Source organism: Staurois parvus, unplaced genomic scaffold (genome assembly GCF_062004578.1).
Source record: "Staurois parvus isolate SC_StPar_1 unplaced genomic scaffold, SC_StPar_1.0 ptg000019l, whole genome shotgun sequence".
Lineage (NCBI taxonomy): Eukaryota > Metazoa > Chordata > Amphibia > Anura > Ranidae > Staurois > Staurois parvus.
This window is the reverse complement of record NW_028317815.1, coordinates 19207750-19231226: the sequence shown is the minus strand read 5'-3', so window position 1 is coordinate 19231226 and position 23477 is coordinate 19207750. Positions and strand designations below refer to the sequence as shown.

At 46.1% G+C, this 23477-nt stretch overlaps 1 protein-coding gene across 3 annotated transcripts in view; it reads left to right on the top strand.

The window, feature by feature from the left end:
- Nucleotides 1–304: 304 nt before the first annotated feature.
- LHFPL3 (LHFPL tetraspan subfamily member 3) overlaps nt 305–23477 on the top strand; it is a 101217-nt gene continuing 78044 nt past the window's right edge. The window contains exon 1 of one of the 3 annotated variants that reach the window (XM_089685507.1): nt 305–859. In XM_089685507.1, coding sequence (XP_089541633.1) covers nt 436–859 — 424 coding nt within the window. In that variant the 5' untranslated portion in view covers nt 305–435. The remainder of the gene's footprint in view (nt 860–23477) is intronic. The other 2 variants (XM_089685518.1, XM_089685510.1) reach the window with 2 other exon arrangements.

Sequence of the window (23477 nt, the reverse complement as noted above, 5' to 3'; positions counted from 1 at the left end):
AAAACAGTGCCCATCAGTGCTGCCAGTCAGTGCCACCTATCAGTACTGCCCATCAATTCCCTTCAGTGCTGCCTATCAGTGCCCATCAGTGCTGCCTATCTGTACCCATCAGTGCTGCCAATGAGTGCCTCATCAGTGCCACCAGTGCTGCCTATTAGTGATGGTTTGTCGGTGGCTGATTTAATACCAGAGGATTCTAAGTGCCCACTATGAAGAGAAGGTGCTTTCTATATCCTGTAATGAATAGGTATAGAGTTGGGAGCCGTCGGCTCGGTGTACTTCTCTGTCTATAGACATCCGATGCCCAGAGCAGCCTGATCCGTCGAGGAGGAGCGCAGATCGGCACGTCTAGAGGGATCCCGGGATGCCAGGCTCCATATAAGCTGGCTGTGTTGTCGCTGTGATTTGTCTTGTCCTGCCTCTCCGGGTGGTGGGATGCCAGACCCCGGCTTAGTGATGTTATCCCCCCAGGAGGCCGCCAAGATCTACCACGCCAATTACATCCGCAATTCCAGGGCCATCGGGGTGCTGTGGGCAATCTTCACCATATGCTTCGCCATCGTCAACATTGTATGCTTCATCCAGCCGTACTGGATCGGGGACGGGGTGGACACCCCCCAGGCTGGCTATTTCGGACTCTTCCACTATTGTATCGGCAGCGGCTTCTCCAAAGAGCTCACCTGTACCGGCAGCTTCACCGATTTCTCCTCCATCCCCTCCGGAGCCTTCAAAGCCGCCTCGTTCTTCATTGGCCTGTCCATGACACTCATCATCGCCTGCATCGTGTCCTTCGTGCTCTTCTTCTTCTGTAACACGGCCACGGTGTACAAGATATGTGCCTGGATGCAGCTCTCCTCCGGTGAGTCCATCAGCACTGCCATCCTCAGCACCGTCCCAGTGGACAGCTCCTGACACCACATGTCCTCTGACAGGCCACAAGTGACAGCTCCTGACACCACATGTCCTCTGACAGGCCACAAGTGACAGCTCCTGACACCACATGTCCTCTGACAGGCCACAGCTGACAGCTCCTGACACCACATGTCCTCTGACAGGCCACAAGTGACAGCTCCTGACACCACATGTCCTCTGACAGGCCACAGCTGACAGCTCCTGACACCACATGTCCTCTGACAGGCCACAAGTGACAGCTCCTGACACCACATGTCCTCTGACAGGCCACAAGTGACAGCTCCTGACACCACATGTCCTCTGACAGGCCACAGGTGACAGCTCCTGACACCACATGTCCTCTGACAGCTCCTGACACCACATGTCCTCTGACAGGCCAAAGCTGACAGCTCCACAGCTGACAGTTCCTGACACCACATGTCCTCTGACAGGCCACAGCTGACAGCTCCTGACACCACATGTGCTCTGACAGGCCACAGCCGACAGCTCCTGACACCACATGTCCTCCGACAGGCCACAAGTGACAGCTCCTGACACCACATGTCCTCCGACAGGCCACAGCTGACAGCTCCTGACACCACATGTCCTCCAACAGGCCACAAGTGACAGCTCCTGACACCACATGTCCTCCGACAGGCCACTACTAACAGCTCCTAACGCCACATGTCCTCCGACAGACGACAACTGACAGCTCCACAGCTGACAGCTCCTGACACCACATGTCCTATGACAGGCCACAGCTGACAGCTCCACAGCTGACAGTTCCTGACACCACATGTCCTCTGACAGGCCACAGCTGACAGCTTCTGACACCACATGTCCTCTGACAGGCCACATCTGACAGCTCCTGACACCACATGTCCTCCGACAGGCCACAAGTGACAGCTCCTGACACCACATGTCCTCCGACAGGCCACAACTAACAGCTCTTAACACCACATGTCCTCTGACAGGCCACATCTGACAGCTCCTGACACCACATGTCCTCCGACAGGCCACGAGTGACAGCTCCTGACACCACATGTCCTCCGACAGGCCACAACTGACAGCTCCTGACACCACATGTCCTCCGACAGGCCACAACTAACAGCTCCTAACACCACATGTCCTCCGACAGACGACAACTGACAGCTCCACAGCTGACAGCTCCTGACACCACATGTCCTCTGACACGCCACAGCTGACAGCTCCACAGCTGACAGTTCCTGACACCACATGTCCTCTGACAGGCCACAGCTGACAGCTCCTGACACCACATGTCCTCCGACAGGCCACAAGTGACAGCTCCTGACACCACATGTCCTCTGACAGGCCACAAGTGACAGCTCCTGACACCACATGTCCTCCGACAGGCCACAGCTGACAGCTCCTGACACCACATGTCCTCCGACAGGCCACAAGTGACAGCTCCTGACACCACATGTCCTCCGACAGGCCACAACTAACAGCTCCTAACACCACATGTCCTCCGACAGACAACAACTGACAGCTCCACAGCTGACAGCTCCTGACACCATGGGGTTTATTTACTAAAGCTGGAGAGTCCAAAATCAGACTCCCTTCTGCATAGAAACCAATCAGCTTCTAACCTCAGCTTGTTCAATGAAGCTTTGGCAATGAAACCTGGAAGCTGATTGGTTTCTATGCAGAAGTGAGTCTGATTTTGCACTCTCCAGCTTTAGTAAATAAACCCCCATATGTCCTCTGACAGGCCACAGCTGACAGCTCCTGACACCACATGTCCTATGACAGGCCACAACTGACAGCTCCTGACACCACATGTCCTCTGAGAGGCCACAACTGACAGCTGCTGACACCACATGTCCTCTGACAGGCCACAACTGACAGCTGCTGACACCACATGTCCTCTGACAGGCCACAACTGACAGCTCCTGACACCACATGTCCTCTGATAGGGCACAACTGACAGCTCCTGACACCACATGTCCTCAGACAGGCCACAACTGACAGCTCCACAGCTGACAGTTCCTGACACCACATGTCCTCTGACAGGCCACAGCTGACAGCTCCTGAAACCACATGTCCTCTGACAGGCCACAGCTGACAGCTCCTGACACCACATGTCCTCTGACAGGCCACAGCTGACAGCGCCTGACACCACATGTCCTCTGATAGGCACCAACTGACAGCTCCTGACACCACATGTCGTCTGACAGGCCACAACTGACAGCTCCTCCTGACAACACATGTCCTGTGATAGGCCACAACTTACAGCTCCTGTCACGACACTGGGGGCTACATGTCCTCTGATGCCACACACTGACAACCTCTGACACCACATGTCCTGTGATAGGCCACAACTGACAGCTCCTGACACGACACTGGGGGCTACATGTCCTCTGATGCCACACACTGACAACTCCTGACACCGCATGTCCTGTGATCGGCCACACGCTGACAGCTCCTGACACCATACCAGGGAGAGGCTACATGTCCTCTTATAGGCCACACACTGACAGCTCCTCCTGACACCACACTGGGGGCTACATGTCCTCTGATAGGCCACACACTGACAGCTCCTGACACCACACCGGGGAGCTACATGTCCTCTGATAGGCCACACACTGACAGCTCCTGCTGACACCACACTGGGGGCTACATGTCCTCTGATGCCACACACTGACAACCCCTGACACCACATGTCCTGTGATAGGCCTCAACTGACAGCTCCTGACACGACACTGGGGGCTACATGTCCTCTGATGCCACACACTGACAACTCCTGACACCACATGTTCTTTAATAGGCCACAACTGACAGCTCCTGACACCATACCAGGGAGAGGCTACATGTCCTCTGATAGGCCACACACTGACAGTTCCTGACACAACTCCAGGGGCTACATGTCCTCTGATAGGCAGACATTGACAGCTCCTGACACCACATTGGGGGGCTACATGTCCTCTGACCGGCCACACACTGACAGCTGCTGACACCACACCGGGGGGGCTACATGTCCTCTGATAGGCCACACACTGGCAGCTCCTGACACCACATTGGGGGGCTACATGTCCTCTGATAGGCCTCACACTGACAGCTCCTGACTCCACACTGGGGGGCTACATGTCCTCTGACAGGCCACACACTGACAGCTCCTGACACCACATGTCCTCTGATAGGCCACACGCTGAGAGCTGCTGACACCACACCGAGGGCTACATGTCCTCTGATAGGCCACACACTGACAGCTCCTGACACCACACTGGGGTCTACATATCCTCTGATAAGTCAAACATTGACAGCTCCTAACAACACACTGGGGGTCTACATGTACTCTGATAAGCCACACATTAACAGCTCCTGACACCACACTGGGGGTCTACATGTCCTCTGATAGGCCACACGTTAACAGCTCCTGACACCACACTGGAGTGTACATATCTTCTGATAAGTTAAACATTGACAGCTCCTAAGAACACACTGGGGGTCTACATGTACTCTGATAGGCCACACATTAACAGCTCCTGACACCAGGTTGGGAGTCTGCATGTCCTCTGATAAGCCACACATTGACAGCTCCTGACACTGTACTAGGGGTCAACATTTCCTCTTATAGGCCAAACATTGACAGTTCTTGACACCACGCTGGGTTCTACATGTCCTATGATAGGCCACATATTGAAAGCTCCCGACACTGTACTATGGGGCTACACATCATCTTATAGGTAACACATTGACAGCTCCTGATACCACACTGAGAGTCTACATGTTCTCTGATAGGTCAGACATTGACAGCTCCTGACACCATACTGGGGATCTATATGTCCACTGTTAGGTCACACAATGACAGCTCTTGACACAACACTGGGGTTTACATGCCCTCTGACAGGCCACACACTGACAGCTCCTGACACCACATTGGGGGGCTACATGTCTTCTGATAGGCCACACACTGATAGCTCCTGACACCAGACTGGGGGCTACATGTCTTCTGATAGGCCACACACTGACAGCTCCTGACACCACACTGGGGGGCTACATGTCCTCTGATAGGCCACACACTGACAGCTCCTGACACCACACTGGGGTTTACATATCCTCCGATAAGTCAAGCATTGACAGCTCCTAACAACATACTGGGGGTCTACATGTCCTTTGATAGGCCACACACTGACAGCTCCTGACATCACATTGGGGGGCTACATGTCTTCTGATAGGCCACACACTGACAGCTCCTGACACCACTCTGAGGGATACATGTCCTCTGACAGGCCAAACACTGACAGCTCCTGACACCACATGTCCTCTGATAGGCCACATGCTGACGTGCTGACACCACACGGGGGGGGCAACATGTCCTCTGGTATGCCACACACTGACAGCTCCTGACACCTCACTGGGGTCTACATGTCCTCTGATAGGCCACACATTAACAGCTCCTGAAACCAGCTTGGGAGTCTGCATGTCCTCTGATAGACTACACATTGACAGTTCCTGACATCACACTGGAGTCTACCTGTCCTCTGATAGGCCACATCCTGATAGCTTCTGACAACATAGTGGAGGTCTACATGTCCTCTGATAGGCCACAGACTGACAGCTGCTGACACCACACTGGAAGCTATGTGTCCTCTGATAGGCTACACATTGACAGCTCCTGACACCACATGTCCTCTGATAAGCCACAGACTGACAGCTGCTTACACCACACTGGAAGCTATATGTCCTCTGATAGGCTACTCATTGACAGCTCCTGACACCACATGTCCTCTGATATGCCAAACACTGACAACTCCTAACACCACACTGGGAACCCATATCCTCTGATAAATCAAACATTGACAGCTCTTAAGAACACACTGGAGGTCTACATGTCCTCTGATAGGCCACACATTAACAGCTCCTGACACCAGGTTGGGAGTCTGCATGTCCTCTGATAAGCCACACAATGACAGCTCCTGACACTGTACTAGGGGTCAACATTTCCTCTTGTAGGCCAAACATTGACAGTGCTTGACACCACGCTGGGTTCTACATGTCCTATGATAGGCCACACATTGAAAGCTCCCGACACTGTACTATGGGTCTACACGTCATCTTATAGGTAACACATTGACAGCTCCTGATACCACACTGAGAGTCTACATGTTCTCTGATAGGTCAGACTTTGACAGATCCTGATACCACACTGGGGTCTACGTATTCTCTGATAGGCCATACACTTACAGCTCCTGACACCACACTGGGGTCTGTATGTCCTCTGACAGGCCACAGAATGACAGCTCCTGACACCACATTGAGGGCTACGTGTCCTCTGATAGGCCACGCATTGACAGCTCCTGGCACTATACTGGGGGTCTATATGTCCTCTGATAGGCCACACACTGATAGCTTCTGACACCACACTGGGGGTCTATATGCCCTCTGATAGGCCACACATTGATAGCTCCTGACACCATACTGGGTGTCTGTATGTCCTCTGATAGGTCAGACATTGAGAGCTCATAACCCCACACTGGGGTCTACATATTCTCTGATTACGCCACACACTTACAGCTCCTGACACCACACTGGGGTCTACGTATCCTCTGATAGGCCATACACTTACAGCTCCTGACACCACGATGGGATCTGTATGTCCTCTGACAGGCAACAGAATGACAGCTCCTGACACCACATTGAGGGCTACGTGTCCTCTGATAGGCCATGCATTGACAGCTCCTGATACCATACTGGGGGTCTATATGTCCTCTGATAGGCCACACATTGACAGCTCCTGACACCATACTGGGGGTCTATATGTCTTCTGATAGGTCAGACATTGAGAGCTCATAACACCATGCTGAGGTATACATGTCCTCCCTGAGGTCACACATTGGCAGCTCCTGACACTACACTTAGTGTCTTCATCAGGGGTCCTCAAACTACAGCCCACGGTCCGGATGCAGCCCACCAAAGACATTTATCCGGCTCGCTGGGCCAGCCATAACAGTAAAAACAAATTTTGGAAAAAAAAAACAAAAACTGCGCCGACCGTCAAATAGCTAGGCTGCTCGCTGGGTCCTCGGCCGCGAGGACTCAGTGAGCGGCAGCCTGGAAGCCCCAGATTTTACCTGCTGCAGCCAGAAGAGCAACAGCAGAGGAGGAGAGCACACCAGGCATCAGGTACAGTGCATTGTGGTGTCCAGTGTATTACAGTGCATGGCAGTGTCCAGTGCATTGTGGTGTCCACTGTATCAGAGTACAGTGCATTACAGAGTATAGTGCATTGCAGTGTCCAGTGCATTACAGTGTACAGTGCATGGCGGTGTCCAGTGCATGGCATTGTCCAGTGCGTTACAGTGTACAGTGCATTGCAGTGTCCAGTGCATTACAGTGTACAATGCATTGTGGTGTCCAGTGTATCAGCATACAGTGCATTACAGAATACAGTGCATTGTGGTGTCCTCTGCGTTACAGTGCATGGCAGTGCATTACTGTGTACAGTGCCTAGTGGTCCAGTGTGTTACAGTATACAGTGCATTGCTGTGTCCAGTGCATTAGAGAGTACAATGCTTTGCAGTGTCCAGTGCGTTACAGGGTACAGTGCACTGTGGTGTCCAATGCGTTACAGTGTACAGTGCATTGTGGTGTCCAGTGTGTTACAGTGTACAATGCATTGTTGTGTCCAGTGCGTTACAGAGTACAGTGAATGGCGGTGTCCAGTGTGCTACAGTGTACAGTGCATTTTGGTGTCAAGTGCGCTACAGTGTACAATGCATTGTGGTGTACAGTGCGCTACAGTGTACAGTGCATTTTGGTGTCCAGTGCGTTACAGTGTACAATGCATTGTGGTGTACAGTGCGCTACAGTGTACAGTGCATTTTGGTGTCCAGTGCGTTACAGTGTACAGTGCATTGTGGTGTACAGTGCGTTACAGAGTACAGTGCATGGCGGTGCCAAGTGCGTTATAGAGTACAGTGCATTGCGGTGTCCACTGCGTTACAGTGTACAGTGCATTGCGGTGCCAGGTGTGTTACAGAGCACAGTGCATGGCGGTGTCAAGTGCTTTACAGTGTACAGTGCATTGCAGTGTCCAGTGCGTTACAAAGTACAGTGCATGGCGGTGTCAAGTGTGTTACAGTGTACAGTGCATTGCGGTGCCAGGTGTGTTACAGAGCACAGTGCATGGCGGTGTCAAGTGCATTACAGTGTACAGTGCATTGCGGTGTCCAGTGCGTTACAAAGTACAGTGCATGGTGGTGTCAAGTGTGTTACAGTGTACAGTGCATTGCGGTGTGCAGTGCGTTAGAGTACAGTGCATTGCAGTGTCCAGTGCATCAGAGTACAATGCATTGTGGTGTCAAGTGCGTTACAGTGTACAGTGCATTTTACATATTGTACTGTTTTTTCCTGTTTTTTATTTTTGCACTACAAATAAGATATGTGTGGCATGCAAAGGAATTTGTTCATATTTTTCAAAACTACAGTCCGGCCCCCCCAACAGTGTAAAGGTCCTTGAACTGGTCCTCTGTTTAAAACCCCTGATCTATATGTCCTCTGATAGGCCAGACATTGGCATTTGGCATTTGACATTGGCATTTCCTTACACCACACTGGGATCTACATGTCCTCTGATAGGCCAGACATTGACAGCTTCTAATACCACACTTAGGATCTACATGTCTTTTGATAGGCCACACACTGATAGCTCCTGACACAACACTGGGGGTCTGCATGTCTTCTGTTAGGCAAGATATTGAGAGCTCATGACACCACACTAAGGGCCTACGTTTCCTCTGATAGGCCAGACTTTGACAGCTCCTAACACCCACTGGGGGTCCAGATTTTCTCTGATAGGCCATATATTGACAACTCTTGACACCACACTGAGATCTACATGTCCTCTGATAGGCCAGAGATTGACATCTCCTGAAACTGCACTAGGGGTCTATATGTCCTCTTATAGGTCACACATTGACAGCTCCTGACACCAGACTGGGGTTCTACATGTCCTCTGATAGGCCAGACATTAACAGCTCCTGACACCATACTGGGGTTCTATATGTCTTCTGATAGATCACAGATTGGCAAATCCTGACACAACACTGGGGTTCTATATGTTTTCTGATAGATCACAGATTGGCAAATCCTGACACAACACTGGGGGTCTATATGCCCTCTTATAGGCCACACATTGACAGCTCCTGACACCACGCTGGGGTGTCTACTTGTCCTTTGATAGGCCACACAATGACAGTTCCTGACACCACACTGGGGTCTACATGTCCTCTGCTAGGCCACACACTGGCAGCTCCTGACATTACACTGAGGGTCTACATACCCTCCAATAGGCCAGACATTGACAGCTCCTGACACTGCACTGGGGTCTACATGTCCTCTGGTAGGCCAGACATTGAAAGCTCCTAATACCACACTGGGGGTCTACATGTCTTCTGATAGGTCACACACTGACAACTCCTGACACCAAACTGGGGGTCTACATGTCCTCTCATAGGCCACAGACTGAACTGACAGCTCCTGACAACACACTGGGGTCTACATGTCCTATGATAGGCCACATACTGACAACTCTTGACACCACACTGGGGTCTACATTTCCTTTGATAAGCCACAGACTGGGCACTATATGTCCTCTGATAGGCCACACATTGACAGCTCCTAAAACCACACTGGGGGTCTAAATGTCCTCCTTTAGGCCACTCATTGACAGTTTCTGACACCATACTGGGGTCTATGGGTCCTCTGATAGGCCAGACATTGACAGCTCCTGACACTACGCTTGGGTCTACATGTCCTCTGATAGGCCACACATGAACAGTTCCTGACACAACACTGGGTTCTACATATCTTCTGACAGGCCACACATTTACAGCTCCTACATGTCCAGTGATAAACCACATATTGACAACACTTAACACCACTCTGGGTTCTACATGTCTTCTGACAGGCCACACATTGACATCTCCCGACACTGCACTAGGGCTCTACATGTCTTCTTATAGGTGATACATTGAAAACTGTTGACACCACACTGGAGGTCTACATGTCCTCTCATAAGCCGCACATAGACAGTTCCTGACACCAGACTGGGGGTCTACATGTCCTCTGATAGGCCACACATTGATATCTACTGACACCAAAAAAAAGTGTCAGTTACAAGGTTAAGACAAACCATTTACCACTTGACAGGGGTACTTACAATGGTCAACGTTTATTAATTTATTTAAAACCTTTTTCCCAAATAAAATATTGTGTCTGTAGCTGCTATTCAAGTTAGTCTAACACTGCCCTCCGCCCAGCCTGAAAGTGCTGCTGTTCAGAGTTGCCTGTGTTGCTCCTCCATCGAGACTGGAGACACTCTAAAGGTGACCAGTGTGCTTAAACAATATGTGGATTCCACATTCCACACAAATGAGGTAGATGGAGAAATCATCCCCCTGCTGGGGACATACACTGATCATTGACTGCTACCTCTGATTGACGGCAAATTTTCCAACATTACCCTTCTGATAAAACAGTAGAATTCTCTTGCGTAGGGGAACCCACTCACTGATTGAACTTTGAATTTCGTCCAGTGTATGGCCAGCTTAATACAGGAAGTGTGTTACTGGCTGGATCACCAGGTGCAAATAAAGGGGAAAAAGCCTTAAAGTGATACTAAACACACACTGTTTAATTTCCATTATCCCTTCTATTTCTGTATGTGGATGATGGCACTGTAAATATTTTAATTTATCCTAATTGATATACAGCTGTCACATGACTCAGCTCTTTCCCAACTTGTCTGAAGGGAATTATAAGTAGGAGGAGCTTCTAGTCCTCTGCTGATGGTCACATGTTCAAAATAAAAAAAAACAGCCTTTTTGATACAGAGTAAAATGAATAATTAATATTGATAAACTATTCAATTCATCATACAAATATATATTTGACATTCAATCTTTATTATTTTTGGTGTGGGTGGATTTCTGACAGTCACAGGCTGTCATGCCCCTCCAGCCTGTGTCTTAGAATACCAGGGAGATGAAGCCTCCATCAATCAAGATATTCTGCTCCCATTGAGTTTAGCTAGTTAGTGGGCATGGAGGATGGAGAGAAGGAGTGGGCTGTTATTTATCACTGTTTCTTAATGCTCCAAAAACATGGCAACAAATGAGATCTGCGAAATACTCACCATGCCCCTTAGCAAATACCTTGCAGTGTCTACTTTCCACAAAGGGGTATTTGAACTACCTGTCTTTCATGCTCAACATTAGAAGCTTATGCCACACATCACCCACTCTTTTAACCACTCGAAGACCAAGCCTTTTCTGACACTTTTTGCTTACATGCAAAAAAACAATTTTTTTGCTAGAAAATTACTTTGAACCCCCAAACATTATAGATTTTTTTTAAAGCAGAGGCCCTAGAGAATAAAATGGTGGGTGTTGCATTTTTTTATGTTACACAATATTTGTGCAGTGATTTTTTCAAACACAAATTTGTTGGGAGAAAATACACGCTTTTGAATTTTAATGTACAAAAACACAATATATTGCCCAATTGTTTGGTAAATTATAAAAAATGATATTATGCCAAGTAAATACCTACCAGTTATGACATGCTGTAAAATGCGCACTCCTGTGCATCGGCAACAAACTATGTACATTTTTAATATCCATAGGTGACTCTTTAAAAGGCTTTACAGGTTACCACTTTAAATATACACAGGAGGTCTAAGACTATAATTACTACCCTCAATCTGAAGTTCACAGTGATACCTCACATGCATGGTTCAGTTGCTGTTTACATACCGACACAGGACCCACACTTGTGTTGGACTTTGATTGCGAGCACGGGGGGATTCTGGAGTGATTTTTTTATTATTTATTTTGCTTCTTTTTATTTTTACACTTTTCATTTCTTTTTTATTACTTTTATTTTTATCACAGGGGATGTAAATACCCCTGTTATAGCAATAGGCAATGACAGGTGCTCTTTTCTGAGAATCTGGGGTCTGTTAGACTCTAGATCTCTCCTCTGCCCTTAAAGCATTTGATCACACCAAGGTCGGCGTGATCAGATGCTTTCCCAATGTAAAAATGGCACTGTTTATGTTCGGCAAAACCGACATGATGAAATGCTTGTTGCTTATTAAACCATAGAGATTATTGGAGCCACTCTGATCTCTGTTCAGCTTTATGGTCAGTCGGTGGAACCTCCAGCTGCATTTTTGGGTGGGAAGGGAGAGCCCAAGAAAGCCGTTGAAGGCAGCATGAGGGGAAGGATGTCCCTTCCCGCTGCTTGTAAAAGTAATCCAACAGCTAATTAGCCGCTAGGATTGCTATTACATGAAATCCATAAAAAAAAAAAACAATAATGCAGGTATCATCCTGGTATAACTACTCAAAGTCCAGCGACGTACCAGTACGTTGCTGGTCCCTGTTGGACATATGTGTAATGTTCTTTTTTTTCAAGAGAGTGTTATCACTGAAATGCATGAAGCGCATTATCGTCTCATATCTATGCCTGGCCATGGCAGCAAAGAACATAGGTATATGATGAATAGGGTCTGTGGATCAATATGGCCGCAATTCATTCTTTATTGTAATGCTTGTTGAGGGTTAGGCCCAAAAAAGTTTTAAATTCAGAAACCATGAAAGGTTTCCATGTGAATTGTCTGTCAAGAGCTGAATTTGGGAGTGCATCAATGTATTATTATGCATATAAATTGCTTTGGTCCACACTCAGTTGATACAAATCTTCTGTGAGGGGCTCAACACAAGTGCTGGCAGTGAACGGGGCTGATCCTGCTAACACTATGTTTTTGGGGACACTATACTAAGGGGGCACTAGTATAGTTCTGTTCTAGTACTAGTAATAGTAGTGCAAGAAATCTAACGCTAACTGATGTTGCTAGTAGCAGTAATACAGTGATCAGTGAAACATTATATATACTGACATTGTACTAATGGCATTGGCTGGGTGACAGAGGTGATCAAAGGGTTAATAGGGGCTATCAATGTGTTAAATGTGCTAATTTAATGTGTGTTTGTGTAAAATGTAGTTCTTTTACACACAGTATAGTGTTCACTGTTCTCTCCCTGAACCAACAGGGGCGGGGGTCAGTGAGGGCAAAATACCTGGAAATAGATTGTGACGTAAGGGTACGTAGTTTTGTCCAGAGCCGCCATAGTAACATTGTACTACTGTGGGGAGATGATCAGGAATTTTTTTTTCACACCTTGCATTGCATGGGTAATAAAGATCATTGTACCAGCAACACTTTGAATTGTCATGAATCAGTTAAGTTCATGGCAGTGCAGAATACTAGTGATCTGTGATTGGCTACAGGTACTCACATGGTACTGGGTGCTGTGATTTGAATAGGTACCATGTGAGAGCTGTGGGCCAATCACAGCTCACTAGCAAGGGAAGCAAAGCTGTTATGAATCAGATTGATTCACAACAGCTTTGTTGACATTATAATCATGCAACTGCATTGTGATCACATTATCACCAGGTCCTGATTACCGAGCTCTGCATTTTGCTGTATCCGCATCCGCACAGCATTTGCAGGGGGTGGTGGTACAGCCACAACACTTTGCCTGTACATGCCGCCCACCCGCAGTGAAAGTGCTGTGGATGGCTGGCAAGTGGTTAATGACAGTTAAAAAAAAAATGCATGCAGCCACCACAAGCTGTAATATATGACATTTTTGGTTTTGGTTTTAAAGCTGAATTCCAGGTACAGCTTTTTTGCATATATTCATTGGACCACCAGAGACAGAGGTGACATCACGATCTCGGCCTCGTCAAACCAGAGAACGCTTTGTATTTATTGAAATAATTGCAAGTCATTCTGTCAGTGGCTTGGGACCCAAAAGATAGCAGCTAACACTGTTGTAGTATGACTACTACAGTGATTTCCAGCTTCCACAGGGATCCCAAAGGTATGACACATACATACATAGCTGGCCCTGTAACTCTGTATGTAACTAGGGCTGTAACTAATAGAAAAAAGCCATACCTGGAAGTGAACTTTAAAGTGACATCAAAGATTTGTTGTGTTTAAAAAAAAACAAAAACAAACATGGCTATGCTAACCTACTCTGTACATTTGGTTTTGCAAAGAGCAGCCCCAATCTTCTTCTTTTCGAGTCCCCGCTGGCGCTCTTGGCTCCTTCCCCTCACTCTAAAAGCCACTCACCCTGAGGGCACCACTATGTGCTTGTCCCGAGCCGCAGCTCTATGCGTTCATAAGACCCATAGAATCATGGCTCAGCCCCACTCTCTCCCCATTGGCCCACTGGCTGTGATTAACAGCAGCGGGAGCCAATGGGCTCCCGCTGCTGTCTTAGCCAATGAACAGTAAGAGTCCCCAGACAGCAGAGACAGTCGAGGACATCGCTGGATCAAAGAGGGCTCAGGTAAGGTTTTGGGGGCACTGCACACAGAAGGTTTTTCACCTTCATGCATAGAAGGCATGAAGATAAAAAAACCTTGAGCCTTTAGAACCATGTTTATAAAACAATCATAATGCCCATATTAACCAGATTCTTCCTGTCCAATATGTATCTTGCTCTAGCGCTACAAATGGACGAACAGAACTCATTGCTTGTGGACAACATCAATAGTTCTTTCATCAACTTTCACAAATGACACCCATTGTGGGATATAGTGTGAATAGTAATGATAACAAATACATTCACACCTTAACATATTGAAGTGTGTTTTTCTATGCCTGGTTGCCCTGTGCCTGTTCACAGTTAAGCACTGGTTCACATATATGCGGCCATGCGGATTTTGCACAGGCATGAGAGCCCAATCATTGGAATGGACTTCCATGCCCCTTGACACGCAGGGAAGAAGTCCCTGCACTTCTTCTGAAAACGCAGCTCGCACGGGAACCTCGGTTTCCAGTACAGTTGTGTTTTCCAGTGCGGGCGGCATGCCATTAGAACTAGTGGCACCTGCCACAGGTCCGCATTTCTCTGTGTGGGTGGTGCGGCGGCAGATCCACAGCGGCACCACCTGCACATATGTGAACCAAGTCTTAATGCTTAGTAGTTTGTAGCTTGAAACTCTAAGCTCAAAGAAGAACGCTCTTCTCAGGTGTGAATGCAGGCTAAAGGTTTGTAATTGGGCAGTTTTTTGTCCTTCAAATCAATGCATCAGATGTTTCCAGGTCTTTGTACATAAATCATTGAAGAATTATTAAATATTGCAAGTTTTTCCAACTAGTACATTGGCATCAGCCAGGGAAACATTTACCGTTACATTATTTAGACCATTTACATTCCCAAGCACCTACATTTTTAAATCTGCGATGCCGCCAGCTCCAGGTTCTATAGGAACAATTCTGTGAGTATCATTTTCGGGAAGTGCACGCACAGCTCAGCTCTGGAGAAGGGGGTGCGCCCCCGAAATGCATCAGTTGCATGTCTACATGGTTTCCACTTCCATCAGTTGCATGTCTACATGGTTACAATGGCTTCCACGTGGCTTCCATTCACCCACAGTGATCTTGTGTTTTCAACGTTATTTCTTCATTTACTTTTGTGAGTATCCACTCAGCATTTATTGGATTTCATCAAATAAATCACTGGTATTGCACCAGCATACCTCCCAACATTCTGAGATGGGAACAAGGGACATCTATTAGCAAATGTGTGTAGGCATAGGACACCCCCCCCCCGCCACACCCCTTAAAGGAAAATTAGACAAAAAAAGATTAGTTAAACCCACAAGTGCTTTTTTTTTACCACTACTATTCCTTTATATTGGCTTTTGACGTTTACAAATGTAACAATTTAGAAAGGCATAACACTTTTTTAAAGAAAAGTAGTGTGTTTCCTATACAAATATATATCTGACCAAAATAAGGGACAAATGAAGGACTTTGTTCCAAATCAGAGACATTCCCTCAAAATCAGGGATAGTTAGGAGATATGCACTAGGTGTTTGCGCCATCCTGTTATTTTTTTCTGTAGTTTTCACATTCAGCTTTAGTACCGACCAGGAGTACGTATGCAAGGGTGGCCTCATAGGAATTTGCAAAGGAAAGGAGCCCCCTAAAACCAAAAAGCAGGGACAGCGCTCAGGAGACTAGCTGATTCTGCAGAAAACTAAAATCTTGAGAGCCCATTCACAGAACATGCATTGGGCCAACACATAGACAGGACAATCTGCTTTAGGTCCTATTAGTACATGTCACACTAACTTAGTACATTAGTGTGTGCTAAAAAACATTAGGACATGCTGCATTAATACACAGCACGGTAACATTGCATCACACACCCCCTATTCAACGCATGCCCAGGGGTGCACATTATACAGAGCATAACACCCACCCGCTGGTGTGAATAGGCCCTTAAAGCACAATTCAACCCAAAAACAAAAAATTTAAATATTGCAGCTTATTAGTCTTTAGGAGTGGTGGCTGATTTTTTTTTCCTGCATTTTCTTTTATATTTTCACCAGGTGATCCTGCCACACAATTCCCATCCTAGGGTGATAACGCTCATATACACCACTGTATCTACAGAGGAGCAGTGTGACCACCCTAGGCGGCTGGCCTGGTTTGGACTATAAAATAACCTCCTCTCATCTCCATCACATAGGGAGATGTTGATTTGTACCCCACTGATAATAACTAGGAAATCTGATAACACTGTTTGTGATATCAGTTTACTGTACAGGAAGATCAACAGGTATTTTGTTTTTATATTTTAAGAAAATTTAATTAGCCCCCCCCCCCAAAAAAAAAATATATTACAGCCACCACATTTAAGGACTGACAATCTGGAATATAATGTATTTTATTGTATTTGGTTTTAGATATTTAGAGCACCAACAATTTTTGCAATTCTTTATATATTGTACATTCACTGCCCTCAAGGAGCTTACAATCTAAGGTCTCTATCTCACATGCATGCGTACACACGAGCTACAGCAAGTTTAGACAGGATCCAATTAACCTACCAGCATGTCTTTGAAGTTTGGGAGGAAACCAGAGCACCCGGAGAAAACCCACACAACCGCAGGGAGAACATGCAGGTAGTGTCCTGTCCAGCATTCGAACCTAGGATTCTACTGCTGTAGGGCAGAAGTGCTACATATTTGCACATAAATCATGAAACAGTAAAGCCAATTCTTTTTGTTTTCAATTTTTTATAGTATAGAATGATTGGACCTGTTCATGTCCATTTGGGATAATTTTTCTTTAATCCCTCCCTGGTTAGAGCATTACACAAAGTGAGAGGGTATCTCATCAAAGGAAGAGAAAACGTCTGTGGTTAATGGAGTTCCTATAGGAAGATCTCCCCTCTATTTAAGTGACAACTTAAAATGTTGTATATTAGAAGGATGGAGGCTGGTGTTGTTGACATGAAGTGAAAATGATTTTACAGAGACATATGCACTTCCCAGCACACTTCAACACTGGGAAAACCTAAACTGCTAGGATTGTGTTAAACTGCCATTCCATCAATACTTTATAAATCATGCATTTGGAAGAAGTAGGAAATCAGAAAGGCCAGAGAAAAGTCAAAAAGCTTATCTGAATTCTTTTTCTGGATCAGTGACTGAAGGCATTGAAGAGGGTCAGCATGCGCCTTGGTACCCGATAGGTGGGATCCTCAGCTTTCCCAGAAATTCTCCAGACTAATATGTAGATCTGGATGATGGAGAGCAGGGCAAGATATAGAAGCAGCCATAGCATTGCACTGTTGGCTCACTCTTGGGCCTCATTCGCATGGGCATACCTAAGCATACACCAATGTGAGGGCTGTGTTTAGCCTGCATGGGATGTACAGGTGTTGTATGCTCTTGCAGTGCCATTCATGACAATTGGAGTGCAGCGGCTACACAGACACAGCCATTACTCCCTGTTTGACATCCGTGTGGGTGCAGGTGCTTGTCCCCGAACGCAGACAGTGTGGGTTCATGTTGATGGGCATTTTAATCAAACGCGGAGCAGAAACGGCTGATTTTGACCTGCTTTGCCTGAAGTGGGAACACAGTAATAGGACATGCTGCATCTAAAAAAATGCAGTGCAATGTAAAACAGGTCAAATGTAGCCTCTGCACAACGATGTGCTATGTGTACCGCTCAATGAAAGTCTGCACAACTATGTGTACCGCTCAATGAAAGTCATTTTGCTGGCTTGCACTTGAGGTGCATTCCAGATGACCTTCAAATGCAGGAAAACACCTTGTCAACATGATGGACCATCCAAGCAAACCATCCAAGAAAATGGAAGGTCCACTTGACTGCCTGTCCCGCACCCTCCGAACGGAAATAGTTTTATAGTAAACCCTCAAAACTTTGACAAACAAAAATATAAAATAAATAATATTCACTTCAACCATAGAGTTCAGTGACTCCAGGAGGCATGAGTGATGTCATTGTGCTTCTCCCTTAAGAACATACTAGAAACCGTTGACTTTAAACAAGAAGCAATTGACTTTATACATTGAGTAACAACCTGAAGAAGATGGAAATGTGCTAGAAAACAACAGTGCTGGTATTCTACAAGCTTAACATTCTTCATATATCCGTTCCATCAGCAACTAATAATTTCATGTTGGTTTCTCTTGGCACTAGTTACCATCATGAACAGATTGCCATCATCTTAGAAGTCTGTTCCTACATCCATGGCTGCTAGCCTTTGCTAGTAGGCTGTGTTTGAAGCTCTATTCTGTTACAAAAGTTTGAAGATAGCTAATTAGAAGAAATGTAATATGGTAAAATGGCAGATCACTGTACCAAAGGAAGACTCTTTCTCGAAATATAATTAACTAGATCTCTCACTGCAGTTCTTTGTATGCTGTAACACTGATGCACATGTCAAAACCATACACTACCCTGGGGCGTGTTAGGAAATCAGTAGGCCTATGTACAAAATCATAAGTTGGGCTCCACCAATTGATTAAAAACATACTGTGGGGTTTGTGCGCCACAGTAAAGAGTGGGCATGGTTTTCATTGTGCCAGGGGCATTGCTAGGATTGTAAGACCTGGGGCACCTTTGGGCACACAAAGCAGAAGAGTACAGGTAGTCCCCGAGTTATGAACATCTGACTTACATATGACTCGTACTGAAGAATGGAGGCAGTGTGATATCACGTTGGTCATGGAAACCGCCAGGTGGCCACCTTGCTGCTCACCGAGTGTTGCCACGTACTGTCCAACAGATCTGCCAGCAATCCCACATCACTGCATGGCTAGTTAACCCTTCCCTATGCTATCCAAATTGTAAAAATTATTTTTAGCTGGAGTTACACTTAAAAAATTTACCTGTTCCAACATACATACAAATACAGCTTAAGAACAAACCTACAGAACCTATCTTGTTCGTAACTCGGGGACTGCCTGTACTGTGGTGCACATACAGTGTACAGTGGGTGTGGCCAAATTGTGTTAATGGTGGGAGAGGCTTATGAGTCATGGTTATATAGGGAAAAAAAGCCTTCTTGTACCCAAAAAATGTGCTTAGATTGCTGTGCCACAAGTAGCCTCACAGACATGTATAAATCTCAGCACAATCATTTAAAAAAAAAAAAAACTCTTCCATTACATATGATTTTGGGTACACCGAAAATAATCAGAGAGCTAAAACTTTGTCTGAGCCAGGGGTGGACTGACCAATAGGGTCAGTAGGGGGCCCAAGGGACCAGGGTCAGTAGGGGGCCCCATGAGATGCCCCTGGTACCTTTCATAGGCTTTTTTGGGTGTGGTTTGAGTGTGGGCGAGGGCACAGGGGCCCCATGATCCCCTATTGCCCGGGGGCCCCATGAGTCGTCAGTCCGCCCCTGGTCTGAGCATATCAAAGTGGTTGTAAACCCTCACATACTGTATACCCAGTGAAATGACTGGCGTCAGGTGATACACAGATAAAACAAAATCTCCTGCATAAGTTGTACCTGTTTATCTACAACCATCATTTCCCTACATATATTCAAAGTGCAGAATTTACACAGGATCTCTCAGCTCTGATAAGCAGGGGGTGGGGAGCTGAAGTTACATCAGTGAGGAGAGCTCTGAGAGCTGATTGAAGGGAAGGGACAGACCCCCTTCACACAGCACACAGGAGCAGAGCTGAGGCTTGCATTCTGCTGGCGCTTCCTTCCATCGTCTTTTTTCTCTTGGCGTCAGGAAAACTGTTTATAGCAGAGGAACGAGGCAGCACACAGCAATGACACTTAGTGCTCTGGATTCAGACAAGCACACACTATAGAGGGATATGCTTTGTTATTTCATGTTTGAATTTTATAACCACTTTAAAGAAGAATTTCATTAAAATAGTCAGGGACTGCTTAACTTCTAGCGACTGTTCAGACAATGAACATTTTGGTCAGATGTATGTAATGTCTAACATAGTGTATATAGTGCCGGAGGCTGTAATGTACAATATAGTGTATATAGTGCCGGAAGCTGTAATGTACAATATAGTGTATGTAGTGCAGGAGGCTGTAATGTACAATATAGTGTATATAGTGCCGGAAGCTGTAATGTACAATATAATGTATGCAGTGCAGGAGGCTGTAATGTACAATATAGTGTATGTAGTGCAGGAGGCTGTAATGTACAATATAATGTATGCAGTGCAGGAGGCTGTAATGTACAATATAGTGTATACAGTGCAGGAGGCTGTAATGTACAATATAGTGTATGTAGTGCAGGAGGCTGTAATGTACAATATAGTGTATGTAGTGCAGGAGGCTGTAATGTACAATATAGTGTATGTAGTGCAGGAGGCTGTAATGTACAATATAGTGTATGTAGTGCAGGAGGCTGTAATGTACAATATAGTGTATATAGTGCAGGAGTCTGTAATGTACAATATAGTGTATGTAGTGCAGGAGGCTGTAATGTACAATATAGTGTATGTAGTGCAGGAGGCTGTAATGTACAATATAGTGTATGTAGTGCAGGAGGCTGTAATGTACAATATAGTGTATACAGTGCAGGAGGCTGTAATGTACAATATAGTGTATGTAGTGCAGGAGGCTGTAATGTACAATATAGTGTATGTAGTGCAGGAGGCTGTAATGTACAATATAGTGTATACAGTGCAGGAGGCTGTAATGTACAATATAGTGTATGTAGTGCAGGAGGCTGTAATGTACAATATAGTGTATACAGTGCAGGAGTCTGTAATGTACAATATAGTGTATGTAGTGCAGGAGGCTGTAATGTACAATATAGTGTATGTAGTGCAGGAGGCTGTAATGTACAATATAGTGTATGTAGTGCAGGAGGCTGTAATGTACAATATAGTGTATGTAGTGCAGGAGTCTTTTAAGCTCTCCATACACAGTTAGTTGCAGCTGCATGTTAGGTATCCATTTTCTTGGTGTAACATTTTATTTTCTAGGGCCTTTGTGCCTATCATTTTTGGGGGTTCTAAGTAATTTTCTAGCAAATAATACTGATTTTTACATGTAGGAAAGAAGTGTTAGAATAGGCTTGGTCTTCAAGTGGTTAAAGTGGTTGAAAACCCTCACATATACCCAGTGAAGTGACTAACCTCAGGTGACACACAGAGATGAAATAAAACCTACATAAGTTGTACCTGTTTTTCTGCCGCCATTTCTTTTGTAGATCATTCCAAAAACAGAGCTTAAATTATTTTTCTCAGCTCAAGCAGCAGAGGCAGGGATCTGAAGTCTCACAGTGCCGATCTCAGTGGGGACAGCTCTAAGCCTTGATTGGAGGAAGGGAAGGGGCACATTCCTTTCACACAGTACATGGAGTGCAAGCACAGCTGTTGATAGCAGACACGGGTTGTGTGCTGGAACTCTCCTCCCCCATCACCTTTTTATCTCTTGGTTGTGGGAAAAGTTGCCAGAAATGATTCATGCAGATAACAGAGGAAGGAGGCAGTAGAAAGAAATCATACTCAGTGTTTTGGATAGAGACAAGTACACAGTATAGAAGAATGTGATTTGTTTATATTTTCCTTTATTTTCATCTAGTGATCCTGCCAATAATAAACTTCCTTTCCTACAGTGACAACCCTCACTCACTATACTAAATCTGTGAAAGAGCAGCTTTGTCCGCTACAGCGGGAACCGTGTAAAGACTACAGCAGACCTGCCTTACTCCTTTTCTTCCTAATATAGAGGTGATGTGTTCTGTAGTCCACAGAGAGAGCTTGAAACAACTCTAGCTCATAACAGCAAGTGCCGACAAGGTAGTAAGTTATCAACTCACGAGATTCTTGGCAGGATCAACAGGTTTTTTTTTGCACATTGAAAAGATATAAAAAAACACTTTCAATTAGGTATTTAACCCTTTCCCATCACCGCCTCTCAGCCCTTTAGAAGGTTCTAAATGCCGGGAGGCGGAGGCAGGTATTCTGATCAAGTGATCACTGTGATTGGCAGTCGGAAAGCTGCTGATTGCAAATATGCATTAGGAGCCTTACGGTCCCTGAAGGTAACTGTGCTGGGAGCGTCCAGGGGGTGTATTCTCAACACAGAAAACTGTTTACATATGGACGCATATATGCAGCCTCTCAGCCAGGGCGGACTGACCATTTGGAAACTCGGGCGCTGCCCGAGGGCCTGGGGTCGGTAGGGGGCCCCATGAAATGCCCCCGGTACCTTTTTCATAGGCTTTTTTGAGTTTGGGCAAGGACACAGGGGCCCCATGATCCCCTATTGCCCGGGGGCCCCATGAGTTGTCAGTCCGCCCCTGCTCTCAGCGTTAAAGCCCACTGAGAAGTTGCATATATGCGTACCTCCTGCGGGCACAGGTTAGCACAACAAAAGGAAACAAATACGAGAAGTTAATAGTTAAAGTGTTACTAAACCCACAACAGTAAAAATCAGTCTGTATATGCAGTAAAGCATGCTTGTTATACTCACTGTGGAACCTAAGGGGTTAATCCTCTGCATTGTGTAAAAGTCTGTTTAATCCTTTGTTCTCTGCCCTTCCTCTTGTTGAAATGACCACCTGATACAGACTGAACCCGTGGTCACATGCACATGCTCAGTTTGGTGTGTATTGCTAGAGAGGCTTTTTTTTGTTTCTTGGGAGGATGCATGTGATCAGCACAGGGCCGATCAGCACTGTCCAAACAGAGGGTCAGAGGTTTCACATCCTCCTAGAGCAGAAAGAAAACTCCTCCTACAAGCTTTAACCAGTGCTCTGCTGAAGTCACAATACTGCTCTAGCTGCTGATGAGAAAGGGTATTTAGCAGTTTATATTTACTAAAATAATTGCACTTCCATGTTTTGTATACTGTGGAAGACCAGATATATATAGTGAATGCAGGGTCCTGAGTTTAGTAACACTTTAAGGTTTACATACACTTTAACCTCCTAATACTTTAATACTCTTACTCATAACACTTTAAAGGACTTATACCTAACCCTTGATATTAACCCCAAGCCTGTCACATTAATAAAGATTTGGTAACCAACCACAAATGCATCGCTTGCGATCCTCTACTCAAATTCAGTCATTTCAGCAGACGCCGCGCCCCACAGCACCTCCATACGCCGCGCCCTACAGAACCTCCAGACGCCACGCCCTACAGCACCTCCAGACGCCGTGCTCTACAGCACCTCCAGACACTGTGCCCTACACACCTCCAGATGCCGTGCCCTAC